The sequence below is a fragment of the Anomalospiza imberbis genome, chromosome 6, assembly GCF_031753505.1.
Source record: "Anomalospiza imberbis isolate Cuckoo-Finch-1a 21T00152 chromosome 6, ASM3175350v1, whole genome shotgun sequence".
In the NCBI taxonomy this organism is placed as follows: Eukaryota; Metazoa; Chordata; class Aves; order Passeriformes; family Viduidae; genus Anomalospiza; species Anomalospiza imberbis.
Window position 1 is genome coordinate 36409005 of NC_089686.1, and position 15640 is coordinate 36424644.

Consider the following 15640-nt stretch of genomic DNA (forward strand, 5'->3'; position numbering starts at 1 on the left):
AGTCATAATTCATCAAACTACTATAGAATAGTAGGTTAAAAAAATCTGACCAATTGCTTTCTGTAAATCTCAGAAGATAAAACTATTTTTAAAATTTGTCACTATGGAATGGCAGAATTATTGATCTGCAATGACAGCACCCAAGCAAACTAATCTTGGACATCTCTGCAGAGTAAACATAACTGTAAACTCCCTGTTCATATTAAAAGCCAGCATGACTTCATGCCAAAGCCATAACCAACCCACTGCTGAAAACTTATTTTTACACTATATCTTTAAGCCTCTAGATCACTGCAAGTTCCCAGAAACCCAACTGTTACTTTAAAGAACCTGAAAATATGGAAACCTGATCCATTTAATCTGAATTCATTCATTATAGCCTATGACTTAGGGGCTACCAGCTTCCACCTAAATACATAATGAAAAAACTGAAGGTTGTTTCAATCATATTATATAATTGCCAAAAAACTCTTTCAGTGACCAGCTGACTTAGAGTCAGTCTCCACTATTTTCCACAATAAAGTCTCTGACTACATGTCTTCCCTTTTCAAAAACCTACATACTACTGCTGCCAAAAGGAGGCAGAATATTGTCACCAATGTTTTAATTTTACTTCTGTGGGGTACCTAATTCATTTAGCCATGGATCAAACCTTGTGGAGCAGGCAGCGGACTGAGAGATATCTTTTTTTGATCTACTCAAGTTCCATAAATTCTAGATCTAAAGTGCACTGAGGAGGTGACCATACTGCAGCATTCATTCCCAGAAAACACAAATCTTGCCTTGTGACAGACGACACGACCCAGACACTTCACATCCGTTGACAGAGCAGCGCGCGCCTGGGACCGGCCGCAGGGTCACAATCCCGCAGTGGTTGTCTATCAAACAGTGATCCCTTTCAATCCACTGCCCCTGCAAAACTGCAACACAGAGATTATCTCACCTGGTGAAGGGGGTGGGTTTGCCCTCCTGTCCTCAGAAAGGACCACCACAGACTGTTTGACACTATGCATACTTCATGCCCCAGAGAAACATATCATGTGCAAAACACAGAGATTAAATACTGCTAGTAAATACTTAATCACAGAAAAAACTTGCTATTGAAACTCACTGTTGAAAATAGTGACATTGTTTCTGTATTTCTGGTACTGGAGAACTACATATCACTTTCTGATCTGTGAGCTGATGTGCAAATTCTTCTGTTATGTTGAATTTTATTAATGCCATTATGGCATTTATTGCTTATAATTTACTAATCTTTTGGCAGAAAATGATCAAACATAACCAAGCTTAGCAGAACTTAACCAAAGCTGAGATCCTGCAAATTTTCCAATTTTAGTGGAAAGTTTCAGTTCTATATCATAGTATCTAACTCCTGAGATTGACTACTAAAATTAAAAGCAGAAATTAAATTAAGTAAGACATATTCTAAATAATTTGGACTTTATATCTAAAATACTCCCTACAAGTATAGTTGAAAAGCATTTTCAATATCTTGTGATCACTTGTGCCCCTAGTTTAGGACAGAACATCTGATAATTTGGATGTAAGATGTAGATAATTTTAAACTCTAGTGTAGCATTTTACAAGTGGGAAGAAAATTCTGAAGAGATCTCAATTTGGTCGAATCCAGTGACTTTTTAGCCTCTTAAACAAAAAATAATCACATATTTTAGCAAACATTAATAATGAGTCTCTTCTACTTAACTTCTTCAATAAACAAAGCTGACAAAAAGAAACTTTACCTAGCTGTTACAGATGCCAAATGTAAACCTCTTGGTTTGACCTAAGCATATGACAAATTAAGTTGTAATATCATTCACTTACCAATGTCTTGATCTTGGTCTGAGTCACTTCTTCCAATTTTGGTTGTTCCTTCCTGAAACAAAAAAGAACTAATTTAAAAGCTGGTTACAAAAAAAAAAGCCTATATATATTACTTAAAAAAGCTTTGGTACTTCATTTTAGCAAACACTTAAAATAAACTGTCTCTGAATGACTGAATTGTTTGAAGTAAATGCTGTGTACTCGTAATATTTCAGCCCACTGTCCTTCTTAGCATTGCAATTACTCTTCATCCTGCAGCTATGTCAGCTTCTGTGACTCCAGTAGAAAAAGTAACCCTCAGTGGATGATGTTTGGACGATGCTTGAGACCAATATTTTGTATATGAACATACATCCTGATGCTTTGCACTTTTACAGTAGAGCTGGTGTTTGCAGAAATGAGATAATGATTTTAATAAATATCCATGCAGAAAGAAAGAAGCTGCAAAATGATGATTCAATTAACCAGGCTTTTCTAATTTAGAAGTAACAGAATTCCTAATTTGTAAGGGCACTTTGTCATATATTATGAGCTCTTCAATCTAACTACTAAAGAACTTTTTTCTGAAACTTAAATGACATCTATGAAGTCTTCCTGGTGCTTATGGTATATGGGCAAATTCCCAAACCTGAAGATTCAGTAACTTCAAAAAAAGGAGCTGCCTAGAAACAAAAGTCTCCAGAACAAGAAGATTTGAATTATATTATGGGTCAGCGATGGAAGTGAGACAGTAGTTTTACGGTTGCATACAAATACCAATTAAAAAGAGTTGTTTAAACAATAACACAAGAAAAAAAAACTGCCAAAAAAGGCAATTAATTAAATTAATTTACCATCTGTCTATTACTTTCCATTACCAGTTCAGTTTTTCCTTAGGAAAAAAAAAAAACAAGATAATTTCCCAGTTCTAAAGAGATACTGTAATTGCTTATGGTAAAGTGATTGGTAAATGCACTCTAAAATTACTTTTGTGGCAAGTCTTTCGGTTTTATTAAAATTAATTATGGACAGTAAACAATGTGATTTTGTATTCAAATTAGAACAAATTAAATATACTCTCTCCTCCAAGTGTATTGTAAAGCCTAGAATTAAAGATCAAGCACGAAGTAGCAATTGGCCACCTGAAAACTGGGAAAAGAGAAGCTGTGCACTACTTTAAGTTCTGGGTAATTATGGGTAAATCCCAGTGGGTTTGTGCACTGGGCAGAAAGGGAATGGTTATCACAAAGCTCCGCACAGAGCTCAGCTGTCTGAACCAACCGACAAATCCCCCAGGCATGAGCCCTGCTGAGACTCCATTTGCTGCAGAGGCTGAAGGCTGGACTGTGCCTCCACTTTGAAGCAATTAACAAGGTACGTGCCAGTTTAATGTTCAGCAGACTCAACTGCAAGATATCCACCTGGGTTGGCTGTAATATCTAGAAAACTTGTGGTCCACGTGGCCTTTGACTCATGTCACTCAATCAAGTGAATTAGCAACACGCATTTTATACAGAGAGAAGTAAACAAACTCATCCAAGTTCTCTTTATCAATTATCTTCTTCACTATCAATTATCTTCTTTGGCAATCAATTGTACAGTCACTGTAATTCCAAAAGAAACTTTTTCCAAGTTGCTGAACTAACTCTCTGGTAATACAATTCAATTAAGAAAAGTGTATTACAGCAGTATTGGCTCAGGAAATTCACAACAGCATCCCAGTCAGTGGAGTGATTCTGGGTAAGTTTAAATCCAACTAAAAATTGCAGGTGAGACCAAAGGTACAGATGTGATACAGGCAAACCAACCAACTCAACTTGAGAAAACAAAATAAAAATAACCATATCTCAAGACCATTTCATTTTTAAATGCTACTATTGAGCTAATAATTGTCATATTTTTAGTCTATCCTAATTTAATATTGAGTATTCCACCTGAAAAAGGGAAAGATGTTTCAGATGCAAGGACTGCACAACCTGACCTGAGCACACCACAGCACATCTTCACACACCTTGAAGTGTTTCTACACTGTTACCTCTTCTGGCCGTTTCGCATGACTAGGGGTGGAATTCCTAAGGTACATTAAAGAACCATAAAGAGTAAGATTGCTTTGCCCCTTCACTTCTGGAAGTACTCCAACTTTCAAAAAAGGTTATGAAGTATACCTTCCACTGAAATAATAAACAAATTGCATGTTTTTAGACTATGCAAAAAAGGTCAGCTAAATCACAGGAAAACATACATCTTTTATTAATGAAAGCCATAAATGAAGCATGGGCACAGCATCAGTTAGTGCAATTAATGCTATGAAATATCAGGGGAGTAAAAGAGTAACATAATATTTATTTTGCATGATCTGGAAACTGCTGCTGTGACCTCTCTCTAGAAGTACAATGTAAAGAGTTGTTGTATGGTGAAGCCTTAATTTGTAAGGAACCACTAATGTTTTACCTTCTTGCTGTTCAGATGAAGGTAACAGACACCAGAGACTAAAAGATGTAAAGCACAAAGAAAAGAAAAGGCAGCATCTAGAAGCAAAGAAAGAAGGGACAAAGATGTTAGTGTGACAGAGTCATGAATGACTTCAGAAGCTGACCCTTCAAACCATATTATGGCATTAAAATGAATATATTTAAATTAGGTGTTGTCAAAATTAGTATGGGAAAGTATTTGCTCTTTCCCCAATGGCACATAACAGAAAAACATTTAAGTAGTAGCAGTTGCTTTCAAGAAATATTTATTGTTAATGTAGGGTTGAGTAGTTGAAGTTGCATGTTGATCAGCACCAACATAAATACTTGGTCCCTAATAATTACCTAGTACAATTTCTTTGTGTTGGCATGAGAAAAATTAGTTAAATTTCTCTTTCAACATGATAGAAGAACAGCAAGATTTCTGTTTTAACTATTTATTGCCATTTTTAAGGGGAATAAAATATCCTGTGTCATTAAACTGTTAATTACCACAAAAATCTAGATAAAGATTTTTATTAGTTGACAGATACATGATTTTTAACTGCATTTAACATATATTTTAGCAATGAGTGCACCCCTGTAGAAGTGCCCATCCAACATGCCTTTCACATTAAGCAGCATCAATATTTCAGTAATTTCCATTCATTTAAACAATATGAAAAATGTTGAAGTCTGGCCTAGCACTTGCCGTATCAAAAACCAAAAAACCCTAAAACCATCTGACCCAGCCATGCACATCATATGCCACAATGTGCAGTAATATACATACAATGTTATAAAAGTTTCTTAGCAAAAGCTTTGCCTGAAATTAGCAGCTACACAACAAAACAGTGTCTGTGAGGCCAGGAGTTCTACGTGATCTTCAAAAACAGCCACTTAAGCAGTATCAAAAGTAATTAACCTTTATGCTGCATATCTGGCATCTATGTGGCAGATCTCTCATAGGCTTAAAAGAAATGTATAGAAGTTGTTGCCAAAGTGAGCTTTTGTTTCTTAAACCTTACTTTTATCTATACATGTACAAATATTCCAGTCTTAAGTATACAAATGCATAATAAAATTTGGACCAGTTGTCTGGAATACTTAAAGCACCATCCACCATCCTTTATGTTTCTACATATACGAACACATAACTGCCCTCATGCTTTGTGGACTAATTTAAATATTTTGCTTTGCTTGTAATACAGTTCCAAATACTGCATACACAAGGGTTCAAATGATATTCATATATGAATTCTTCTCCTTCTCCATTTCCAATTCCTTTCTGCTTTTCCCCCTCATTATATCTTATGATCTGCAACCTTCATATTTTGATAGCTGTTGTTGTAATGTCACCCTCACCACTCTCCATTTCCAAACAAAACAAATATTTTGAAATTAAAGGGTAAAATAAGACAAGAGGCCATATCTCACCCTGAGATGGTATAGCACCACTCCTGTGCTGAGGATATCATCATCCACGGCCATTAGATGAGGTAAATTAGAATCTATTGTTACTCCAGCTTTTTCTTTGTTGATGTCCACACTGTATTCTTCCATGATGGCTTTCCTGTCTGTCCACTTACTTGTCCAGTCTTTGGTCAATTGCTCAATCTTAAAGAATAGGAGAGAGAACAGTTTCACTTACTAAGCAGGATAATTTTTATTTTTGATCATGCTAACAAATTATTTTGACTATTTTTGGGCAAAACTTAAAGTCTACAAAACCTTTCCGGGTTAGCAGTGATCAAATCTTCTCAGTAATTTTGGTAAGTGTAGAATATTTTCATTTGAATAAATTGGAGTTTATGTTAGAAGGGAGAGACTGTGTATAATGAATTGCTGTGATATATTAAGACAGCTTTCAAACAAGAGGTAGATTGTGCAGGCTTAGTGATGCACAATGGACTGTGTCCCATTAAGGACATGAGACTTTTGTCACAAACTGGTAGTGCACACTCAACATGAATTAAGGATGGCAGTTTCCTGCATCTGCAGAACAAAAAGGAAAGGATTAAGACAAAAGTGTTTTCACTGTAGTTTCACAACTACAGCAATGCAATCCCCCTGGCCTAGTGGAGCGGGAGATAGTTTCAGCATCAAGTAAATCATACACACCTTCATTTCATTCTGAAGGACCAGCTCAGTCAGATTGCCATCCCTGTCATCACTCCAAGAGGGACTGGAATTTCTCTGTACAAAAAACAGCCACCAAGACCTACATGTTAGTTTTCTTATTCACAGCTGGCAGGCATGTTCTTTCACTCTCCAGCATTTCAAGGAGATGAAGTCAAGAGAAGGAAAGAGAAAATATACATTCCAGCACCTAGCCTACATCTCTCTAGCTATTGCATGCAATTTTTTGGCATAAAGAACTGGTGAAAAAGCAAAAACTGAGAGATAGTTATGTGTAAATACATCCTGAAGTGTAGTTTCTGTCTGTCTCCGCAAAACATTCTCTCCATAGCTTGGAAAACCAAGACATTATTATTGTTCCAAGAGAGAAAAACACCAGGTAAGTCAGCTGTATTGTGAGGGCTCAAAGATGCTCACAACTCCTTTGCAGGGAGAGACCATGCAGGAAATGTGATATATCAATTAATCTATTGAAGCTTCAACACCTTTAAAATGAAAATATTTCTATTTCACGGTATTTCTGGACAGGTAAGCCATCCAACTCTATGAAAGACAGGCAAGGAAATACTTTGGAATCATTACATGACTACTTATACTTCAGGTTCATCAGTACAATGACAGAAAGAGGAGAAATGACAGAAAATCAATTAACCTTATAATAATTACAAAATCACCCAGAGAACAGTTTGGTTTCTCTCCAGTTACAGTAAACATGGCAAGACAAACAGGTGAGATGAAAGTAAGCTACCTAAAGTAACACAAAAGCTCCAGTAGGGAAATGTTGCTACATACCAGTTCAAAGCTCATCAGCATAGTTTTCAACCTATCAATTTCTTCTCTCAGTTCTCTGATCAGTTTCACATTTGCATCCTGAAACATTGAGATACAGACTGTTGGAAAAATCAGTCTTTAAAAAACTCTAGCTTAAGAAATCAACCTGGAGATATTCCAACAGTCAGGAAGAGAGGAGAACAGGCAAACTCACAGCAGTAGTCCTTGCTTTACTCTGCCAGGCCCTTGAGATGTACTGCCTAGGGACAGGTGGTTCTCATCTTTGATGGTTCTGTTTTACCATAAACTTTTTCTTCCATCTCTCTTCTAAACACAGACCTACCTTAGCATTTGTTCCCATCATGACCAGATGGCTACATCACTACTTCTAAGGATTTACCTTCAAAATAGTTCCATGACATCAGAAAGATGCCGTTACTTAATGCTGGTATATAAAATCCGATCAGAGGAGACGAAGCCAGAGTCATCCAGGATTGTATGAAAAGCCCTTACACACATACATGAAGATACACACATAAAGTTGATACATAAGGAATTTCCTGTCTGCCTGGTGTGAGGCATTTATCTCACTTTCAGAGTAAGCGTTTCTGCAATGGCAGTTTCTGGAAAACAGCTTTTACGGACATTTCAGACAAACTCTTGGGGCAAGAATCAGCTTTCTCTGGGCTGCCAGGTCAATTTGCAGTGAGGGGAAGAAGACTGAAGGGCTGGGGTCGAGGGTCTAGCATGGGCTGTGCAAGAGAGTGATGGGTACACAAGTTGGGAGGCTGTGAGAGGCTGTGTGTGACAAGTGGCTTACCCAAGAGTGTTTATGTGGCTTTAGCCTGTCACAGAGCTGAGAACTGCTGCTGGCAAAACCAAGCACACAATTGCTGCTACTACTGATGTCTGAAAACAACTTATAGGCACTGATAATTAAAATGCAAATTAAATTTGAGAAACTAGGATTAGAAGGCTTTGCTTCTGCCCAAATTTAACAGAGTATTGTTAGGAAAGCAAATAGTGAAGTACAACTCTGGAATTCTATCCTTTCATCTACAAAATAAAATCTTGAGACGCTCATGCCAAATCACAAAAGAATACTACTAAAGTTGTAAAGTCAATGGATTAAATGTTAGGAAATGGCTGGAATCAAGACTTTTTTTGAAACCTAAATTCACTGCATATTCCTTAAATGAATGCACTGTGATTCAGTCCTTAAGTTATGTGATCATGTGGAAAGGGAGCCTCATGCAGAATTCCAGGTCAAGAATAATCAGCTACAGAACAGCAATTCTAGAGTTTTATATTTCTAGCATATGTGGCTGTGGATCTGAATCAGTATGTGCTGCTTAAATTTTGCTGTAAAGACAGACAGAATTATGCACTTCCCCATGAATTATTTTTAATGCTGGTTCTTATGATTAGAGCATCTAAAACCTCCAATCTGTTTTAACACTAAGCCTTTGAGTGAGAGAGTTTACGTTTTTCACATTTGATAAATGTGGACTGAGCGTAAGGGTGGAAAATGAGAGAAAAGCACACACTGAAAATTTGCCTTAAGCATCTGAACATCTAGGATTGAATAAGAGTGGGATTGCAGGGGCAGCAATAGAATTCAGGCCTCCAATGCAGCACCTGACTCTCTCCTTAATACTCTACCATCTTTTAACTTGTGCAGCCTGTGAAGGACCTCTACATAATCAAAAAAATGAATCTGTCATAAAGTCAGAGCTCATTCCTAGAACAGGCAATGAATGAAGCTTGGGTTCTGTGACCAATATTACTCCCATATATTTAAGGGATTCATTATTTTGTGTACTGAGAAGAAGACAAATTGTGACTGCATAGGCTACCTTAGACAAAACTCAAGGCCTCACCTCATTTACTCTGGGCTTGTTAATAATATTTTTGGCATTTGCAGCATATCTCAAGGTACTCATGGTCTCGTTGTAGCTGGAGCTGGCAGGTGAGATAGCTATAGGCAGAAAACAAATGATACAATTTTAAAAAGCATTCAGTTTAACCCATTATTTTTAAAGAAGTTTTTTTTTTTTTGTCTTGCTTCTTTAAAAGATAAAAAAATAACCCTAGGGTTATTTCATTAAGCTCACAGAAAATGTCTTCTCCAGACTGTATTTGTAACTGAATGAATCACCTAAAATCGAAGCTATCACCTTGGTAAGGCTCTTAAACATAATTTCATGCACAATCAGCATGCATTTTCATTTCCTTGAGTATTCTATGAAGTATTTATGAAAATCTTTACAAGGACAGATTCTAAGTGTTATAGCTGTCTTCTCACTGCATTTGAGGTGTGTATTAAAGACACAGTGTAGTGCAAAATGTTAAACCATGAATAGAAACCAAACTCACTGGCAATCATGATGGTCTTGGAGTTGCCCCCCAGACTGTCCTTCAGCAGCCAGGTGAGGATGGAGTCACGGTAGGGGATGTAAGCCGGCCGCCTGGTCCCACTGCTGCCGCCGGAGGGAGGGCTGTCCACATGGCTGCTCTCCCCTTCACTTGTGAGGGTGTTAATGCTCTGGCAGCTGCTGAACATCTGAGAATTTTGTGCTGAGGGAGAAGTACCACAGAGCTCAGGAAAGGAGTTTTTTTTTTTTTTTTCTGTCACGGCTACTTAATTTTCTTAGATGTCATTACCGTTTATGAAGACACCATGCAGCTGTTCTGTTGAGCTTTTTGATGTAAATGCAAACAAGATTTACACTCAACACACAGTGAGTGAGTCATATGCTTTTATCACTACCCTTCAATATAAAGAACTAATGTGCTTACCTAAAGTGGATATGACAATTCCAAGTGTAACTAATGACTTGTTAATATTGGCACCTTCGGTAATTCTATCTTTACAATAACTGGGATCAGCTCTTTCACTGCAGCAAGCAAGCGTGAAAAAGACAATACAAAATAAACAAAAATGCTTAATTATTAACATATAGTCAATATGAAAACATTATGTATTTTCAAGCAATACAATAAAACAGAAATTATGAGCTTTGCAATTAAACAACCCATATTCTTCAAATATTTCGTATTTCCCTCTATTTCAAAACATCCAAACAACCATGAGCAATTGGTGCAAGATAAAGACAGTTAAAGACCCAACAAAACATAAACAATTGTGAACTGGGCAACTCAATCACAGTGGTTCTGAATTTAAAAAAACAACATACATTTCACATCTCCACAAGGGTAGCCTGGCTCAGTACAAAAGTCTATATATTCCCTCAATGTCACTTTCTGACCATACGCACATGGTAATTTATGTTCTTGAGAAAATAAAATCCTTTTCTATAACTGTTCTATAATTCTTCAGCACAACTTCCATCTTTCTGTTTTCTGTCACATCCAACACAACCACATGTACCTCACCGAAATGCACAACAAAGAGACTTAGGAACTTTTGGAGTATGAACAACATAGACAGTGAGATATAACTATTTTCTCCTGCCCATGCTAGGCAACCATGAGGAACACATTCCTTTTTACCCCTCTCTTTTCAAGGACAGATTTAGTAATTCCAACAACACCTACCAGAAAAGCCACTTAATAAGAATATGGAGCTGAATGGAATTACCTTAAATGTATTCAACAATATAGCATTGTTCTGAGAACCCAGTAATTCCCTTCTCCAATGAAAACCCATACTCAGTACAGAAGAACTATTGACAAAGACAATAATAATATTAATATTCCCTGTTACATTATAAGAAAGTCAAGCTTTCCGTTAGTTCAATGAAATTTTAAAATATTAAACTTCATCTTTTAAGACAGTACTGCCAGAATCTTCAGAGAAAATTACCTCTCTGCCCTTCAGTATATTATTACCTGCCTGCAAGGTCCACTAAGTTGATCTTGCTTGCAATTTCAGACGGAAGATTGTTCTCTAATATAGCCTGAAGAAAAAAAACATCAATAAGGAAGATTATTCCTCTTAATTAATTAATGAAAATAAAATTGATGCGCTCTTTTGTTTGAAGCTGAGTTGTTCATGACTGTCTCACTGCCTTTGTTTGTGACCTTGACCCTCAGACTATGTTCAAACCACAAACTCAACAGCTTTCTCACCCCACAAACTACCCTCTTATGCCAATTTCCTCTCAAAAAAACCTTTACTGCCTAGAGACTGTGAAAGGCTTTCTTGTAGACCTTGCAGAGTTATTTTCCACTAATGTTTTCCAAAGGTCTTTTGTGAAACTAAGGAAAAATATCCCCAAATGTTCTGTGATTACAGGATGTTAGAAGTGTGAGATAGAAAAGGTCTATTGGATCACTGGACGACTTCCCTGCCAGGGAAGGATGTAATTCCTCCAGAGAAAGGCTGCATTGTCTCAGGGAGAGTACTGGATGCCAAATAGATGAGTACATCTAAAAAGCTGGATAGATACAAAATTTTGGTATAAACTAATGCTGTACTTCAATTAAGAATCCTAAACAAGTGTGATAAAACATAACCTCAAACATATTTACATGTAATTTTCACAGCATCTGAGGGGTTATTGCATTTCAAAGGGCTTATTGAAACTGAAAACATTTCTTTTAAAAGTGAGGTTTTGGCATCACTTCTGACTATAAGCTTGCACAAAGGAACAGAATGCTTCAATAAACACTCAACACATCTGCAGTGTGATCCAAAGGAAATTATTTCCTTCAACCATTACTACAAACAGCACAAAATAGTGACAAGTAAACAATGCACAATACAGTGAACAACGCTTTTGAAAGTGAAGAGGAAGTTGGGTTATTTTTAGCTAACCTGAGTGTAGTGTATGGTGAAGATAGCATGGGATCTGCTGCTGGCATTGTGAATATGTGTAGCTGCTGTGATTCTAGAAAGAAGAACAAACCATTCAATTACAAAGGGTAACTTCCCTGTATTCAGGGAGATCAAAATCAACAAACACAGCAGATAAATGAAAAAACGTGAAACTTGGAGAATATGGCAGGCTGCATTCTTGGATCTGATTCCTGAGCATTTGGCAGAGAACATGGAAAGGTGGAAACTGAGGATGAATTAGAGGTGTTTTTTTTTTTTCCACCAGCACACTCTGAGGAGATATCTTAAAGCAGCCTTACAGTACAGGTATAAGATGTGGCATAAGCAGAGAACACAGTAGAGAAGTACAGCCAGCAAGAGCATCAAACAGCTCATCCCCAATACAGAGTGCACAAGCCCAGCACATCTTTTCCATTTGTCTCCCTTTTTATCCCTTGGCATTTCCAAAGGGTTCAAAAGCCTTCACACACAACTTCTGGGGTTCCTTTACCCTGGTACAACTCTTTTACACTGCCAGAGGAGTCCAGTGAGACTAAGCAGTCCACCCGTGTGAGTGCTAAATGAGTGCTGTAATTCCCTGTGTGGCACTTGCCTGACTCTCTGACACGGACAGATGGCTCTCGTGCTCTGACCCAGGGCACTCTGGCAAGCAGGAACTGCTCACAGAAGGAGCAGTAGAACTCTCTCACTGCCTCTGTCATGCAAACTTTTGGAAATTCTACTTTCTTTATTGTTGTTTTAATTAGAAAAACTCAAAGACAGTAGTATTTTGTCCAGGGCAAAAGCAAGGACACAGGTTTTTCTCCTTTGAGCTTGCCTTGAGTATCAGCTATATGTGCAGCCTTTATCATCAGTTTTGCCAGCCTGCCCTCAACAGCAGTAGGTATTTTTAGTAGTGCAGAAAAGGACTGTGGCACCATGCTTTTGTTACCAGCCCAGCTGTCAGAGCACTGCAGAGAGCACTGCAGAGAACTGCAGCTGTGTGTAAGCTGCTAGTGCCCAGGGCACGAGGGCAAAGCCAGGACTCTCCTCCCAGTTGTTCTCTGCTTCCTGCACCTCCTCCAGTCCTGTGAGTGGCCACTGCCAAAAGCTACAGGCAGCTGAGCACATCGTGATTATAAGCAAGCCAAAGCTGAGGTAGCAGGAGAACATGAACTAGTCTCCAGATGCTGGAGGAGGAAGACAAACAATGCGGTAAAGGGCAGAAGACAGAAAACAGCCCTACAGTGGGCAGAGAGTGTAAAGGCACAGCATCAAAGGTTATAAATTAAAAGGGAAAAAGATAGTGCCCCAAGATTTGGAGGAGGAAGTGTTAGCACTCCTCACCTCCAACAACACACAAGGTAGTTATAGAGCAAGTTCACATCTCAATTACTCACAACCCATGTAAACCATGTAATCACCTGGAATTTTGTTGTACTGAAATAGCCTTTTTTTACAATAAAGCTGCATCTAGTAATTGCTACAAGCAGAATCAGCAAAACTTAATCCTGATGTGTATTCTATGGGGTTTTTTGTTAAAATGTAGCTTAGTTTTAAAATAACAGCATCACTGTTATTTTAAAACCTTGACTACTCTTATGATAAGACTTAATATCAGTTTTGGAACTGTGATTAGGATTTGGACGATTCTTTCAAATGTAACTGTTTTTCATTACTGCAATGGCACCTGTAAAGATAGTCAAGCTTTCTTGTCAAAAAGTGTCTCAATAACAAGAGCCAAAATCATTGGCTTCACCAGTGTTCCAAACCCCACAGTTCACTGACAGCAAACAAAATTTGGACTAGAAACTTATAGAAATAAAACCAAATAATTGTAAACATAGTACTTCTAGAAAATAAATAAGTCTACATTATATTTTCAGCAGTTTAAAATCAATGAATTATATAACAAAGTGAGTTGAAAGCTATCCAGTTTAAAGTATCATGAGCAAGTGAAGGGGAAAAACAGATGTCTGTTTAGAGTAAAATGTTTTCTTGGCTTGCATTTTTTATCACTGGCAGATGGAGGAATTTTGTAGGTAAGTCAGCACAGGATCAGTGTTGAAGAAAGAACTTCACGAGTGCTTGTAGCTCTTGCTCTGGACAATATGGTGATAGGTAATGTCTCATATGCAGGATCACCAAATCTGACATCCTGTCATCACAAAGCACTGCCAACCCGGTCAGTAAAATAAACATCAGCGAAATCAACACACAGTGAAAGAAGACTTAAATATAGATGGAGTTGGTTTGTCATGTAAAATACCTTTTAGCTATTCCTTCTTCTAGAAGTTTTACAACTTGCTTGTAGTCTGTAACTAAATGCTGAGTCAAACCTGCCAAAGATGCAAGAAGAGTTAACTACTTGGCTTTCTCAGGAACTTTGATTCAGCTTATCCAACAATTTACCCATCAGGAGAATAAAAATGTTCTGCTGAGATGACAGTCTATTATACAAGTAGTCTCTTGACTAGAGTAAATTTTATTAAAAAATACAACTATTTAATTTTTTTAAAAAAATTTGTAAAATATTCTAGTTCATCCTTCTGATGCAGTGACATTAGTATGAAGAAATGCCTCATACCTTCAAAGATCAAAACTTCTCCATCTGCACAACAATGGTACTTAAAAAACAGTATAAGTCCATAATAAATTTTCAGCTATGTCGCTCCTTCTATTTGGGTACAGATCCTCTAAGAAAGATTTTGGCCATTGCCTCTGGATGATGTTTCTGCTCATGCAACTGAACTAGGAACCAACCCTTCTGAATATTCACCACTTAGTTAAATAGACTTTAGCCTGCACTTGGGAATCTTCATGCACTTTTCACCTCACAGGGCTTTTTGAGGATCCTCTGAATGATGATATGAATCACCTGGCCTTTTCTTGTCTTCTCCTTTCAGTTTGTTTTTGGTTGGTTTTTCCTTGTCTGTTTTGAAAATTTGATTCTATTTTTAAGGCGGGGAAGCCCCCCTAAAGAAAAGGAAGGACTCCCACATTCAGAGCCTGCTGTGCTGGAGGGGTGGTCATGCCCAGGAGGGGCCCAGTGGAGGGCGGTGTGCTGCTGTGCTGAGGCACTGCCAGCTCCGGGCAGAATGCGACTTCCAGCACTCGCGCAAAATCATCCTCAACGGGCTTGTATTTCCCATAAATCCAGTTTAATATGCCTCGTCATCAAGGATTATTTAGCATTAGTACTTCAGTGACTCCTTAAAAAACACCTGAGTTGTGAAGGCAGTCTTTGTCATACCACAGCTAGCAAAACATGCCTGTGCAGAATGCCTTATCTCACAGCTGGAATCCACCTTCCTCCCCCTCCACTGATTTAGGTTTGTTTTACTACAGACCACAAAAGTGTAGATGAAGGGAAAGTACTGAAAAAAATATTGATTTATTTGGATCAAATAATTTTTCTACTGCTAGAATGTAAGTCAAGATTAATATGAAATTCAGCCAGACTGAAATAAGTACTTTTGATATTGTTAGAGTCTATCCTTTCATGGTAACAGCTTGCTTAACTCTAAATGAAAGTAAAACCTAAGACAAAGAAGGGATTTAACTTAATTCCTTTAATAACTGATACATATAAAGGAAAAAAAAAAGATTTTTTGATCACCCATACTTAAAAAAAAAAAAATCCTAACTGCAGTGTGAGTGCAGGAACATTTGCACACACAAAAAGTATAGGATG

General features: G+C 37.6%; 1 protein-coding gene across 1 annotated transcript in view; it reads right to left on the bottom strand.

Moving 5' to 3' along the window:
- STARD9 (StAR related lipid transfer domain containing 9) overlaps window positions 1-15640 on the bottom strand; it is a 93396-nt gene that overhangs the window by 35100 nt on the left and 42656 nt on the right. Inside the window, exons 8-18 of the mRNA XM_068193403.1 lie at window positions 14216-14285; window positions 11947-12019; window positions 11019-11086; window positions 9966-10063; window positions 9543-9743; window positions 9047-9144; window positions 7188-7265; window positions 6378-6452; window positions 5694-5873; window positions 1828-1879; window positions 783-920 (exon numbers count right to left, since the gene is read on the bottom strand). Coding sequence (XP_068049504.1) covers window positions 783-920; window positions 1828-1879; window positions 5694-5873; window positions 6378-6452; window positions 7188-7265; window positions 9047-9144; window positions 9543-9743; window positions 9966-10063; window positions 11019-11086; window positions 11947-12019; window positions 14216-14285 — 1131 coding nt within the window. The remainder of the gene's footprint in view (window positions 1-782; window positions 921-1827; window positions 1880-5693; window positions 5874-6377; window positions 6453-7187; window positions 7266-9046; window positions 9145-9542; window positions 9744-9965; window positions 10064-11018; window positions 11087-11946; window positions 12020-14215; window positions 14286-15640) is intronic.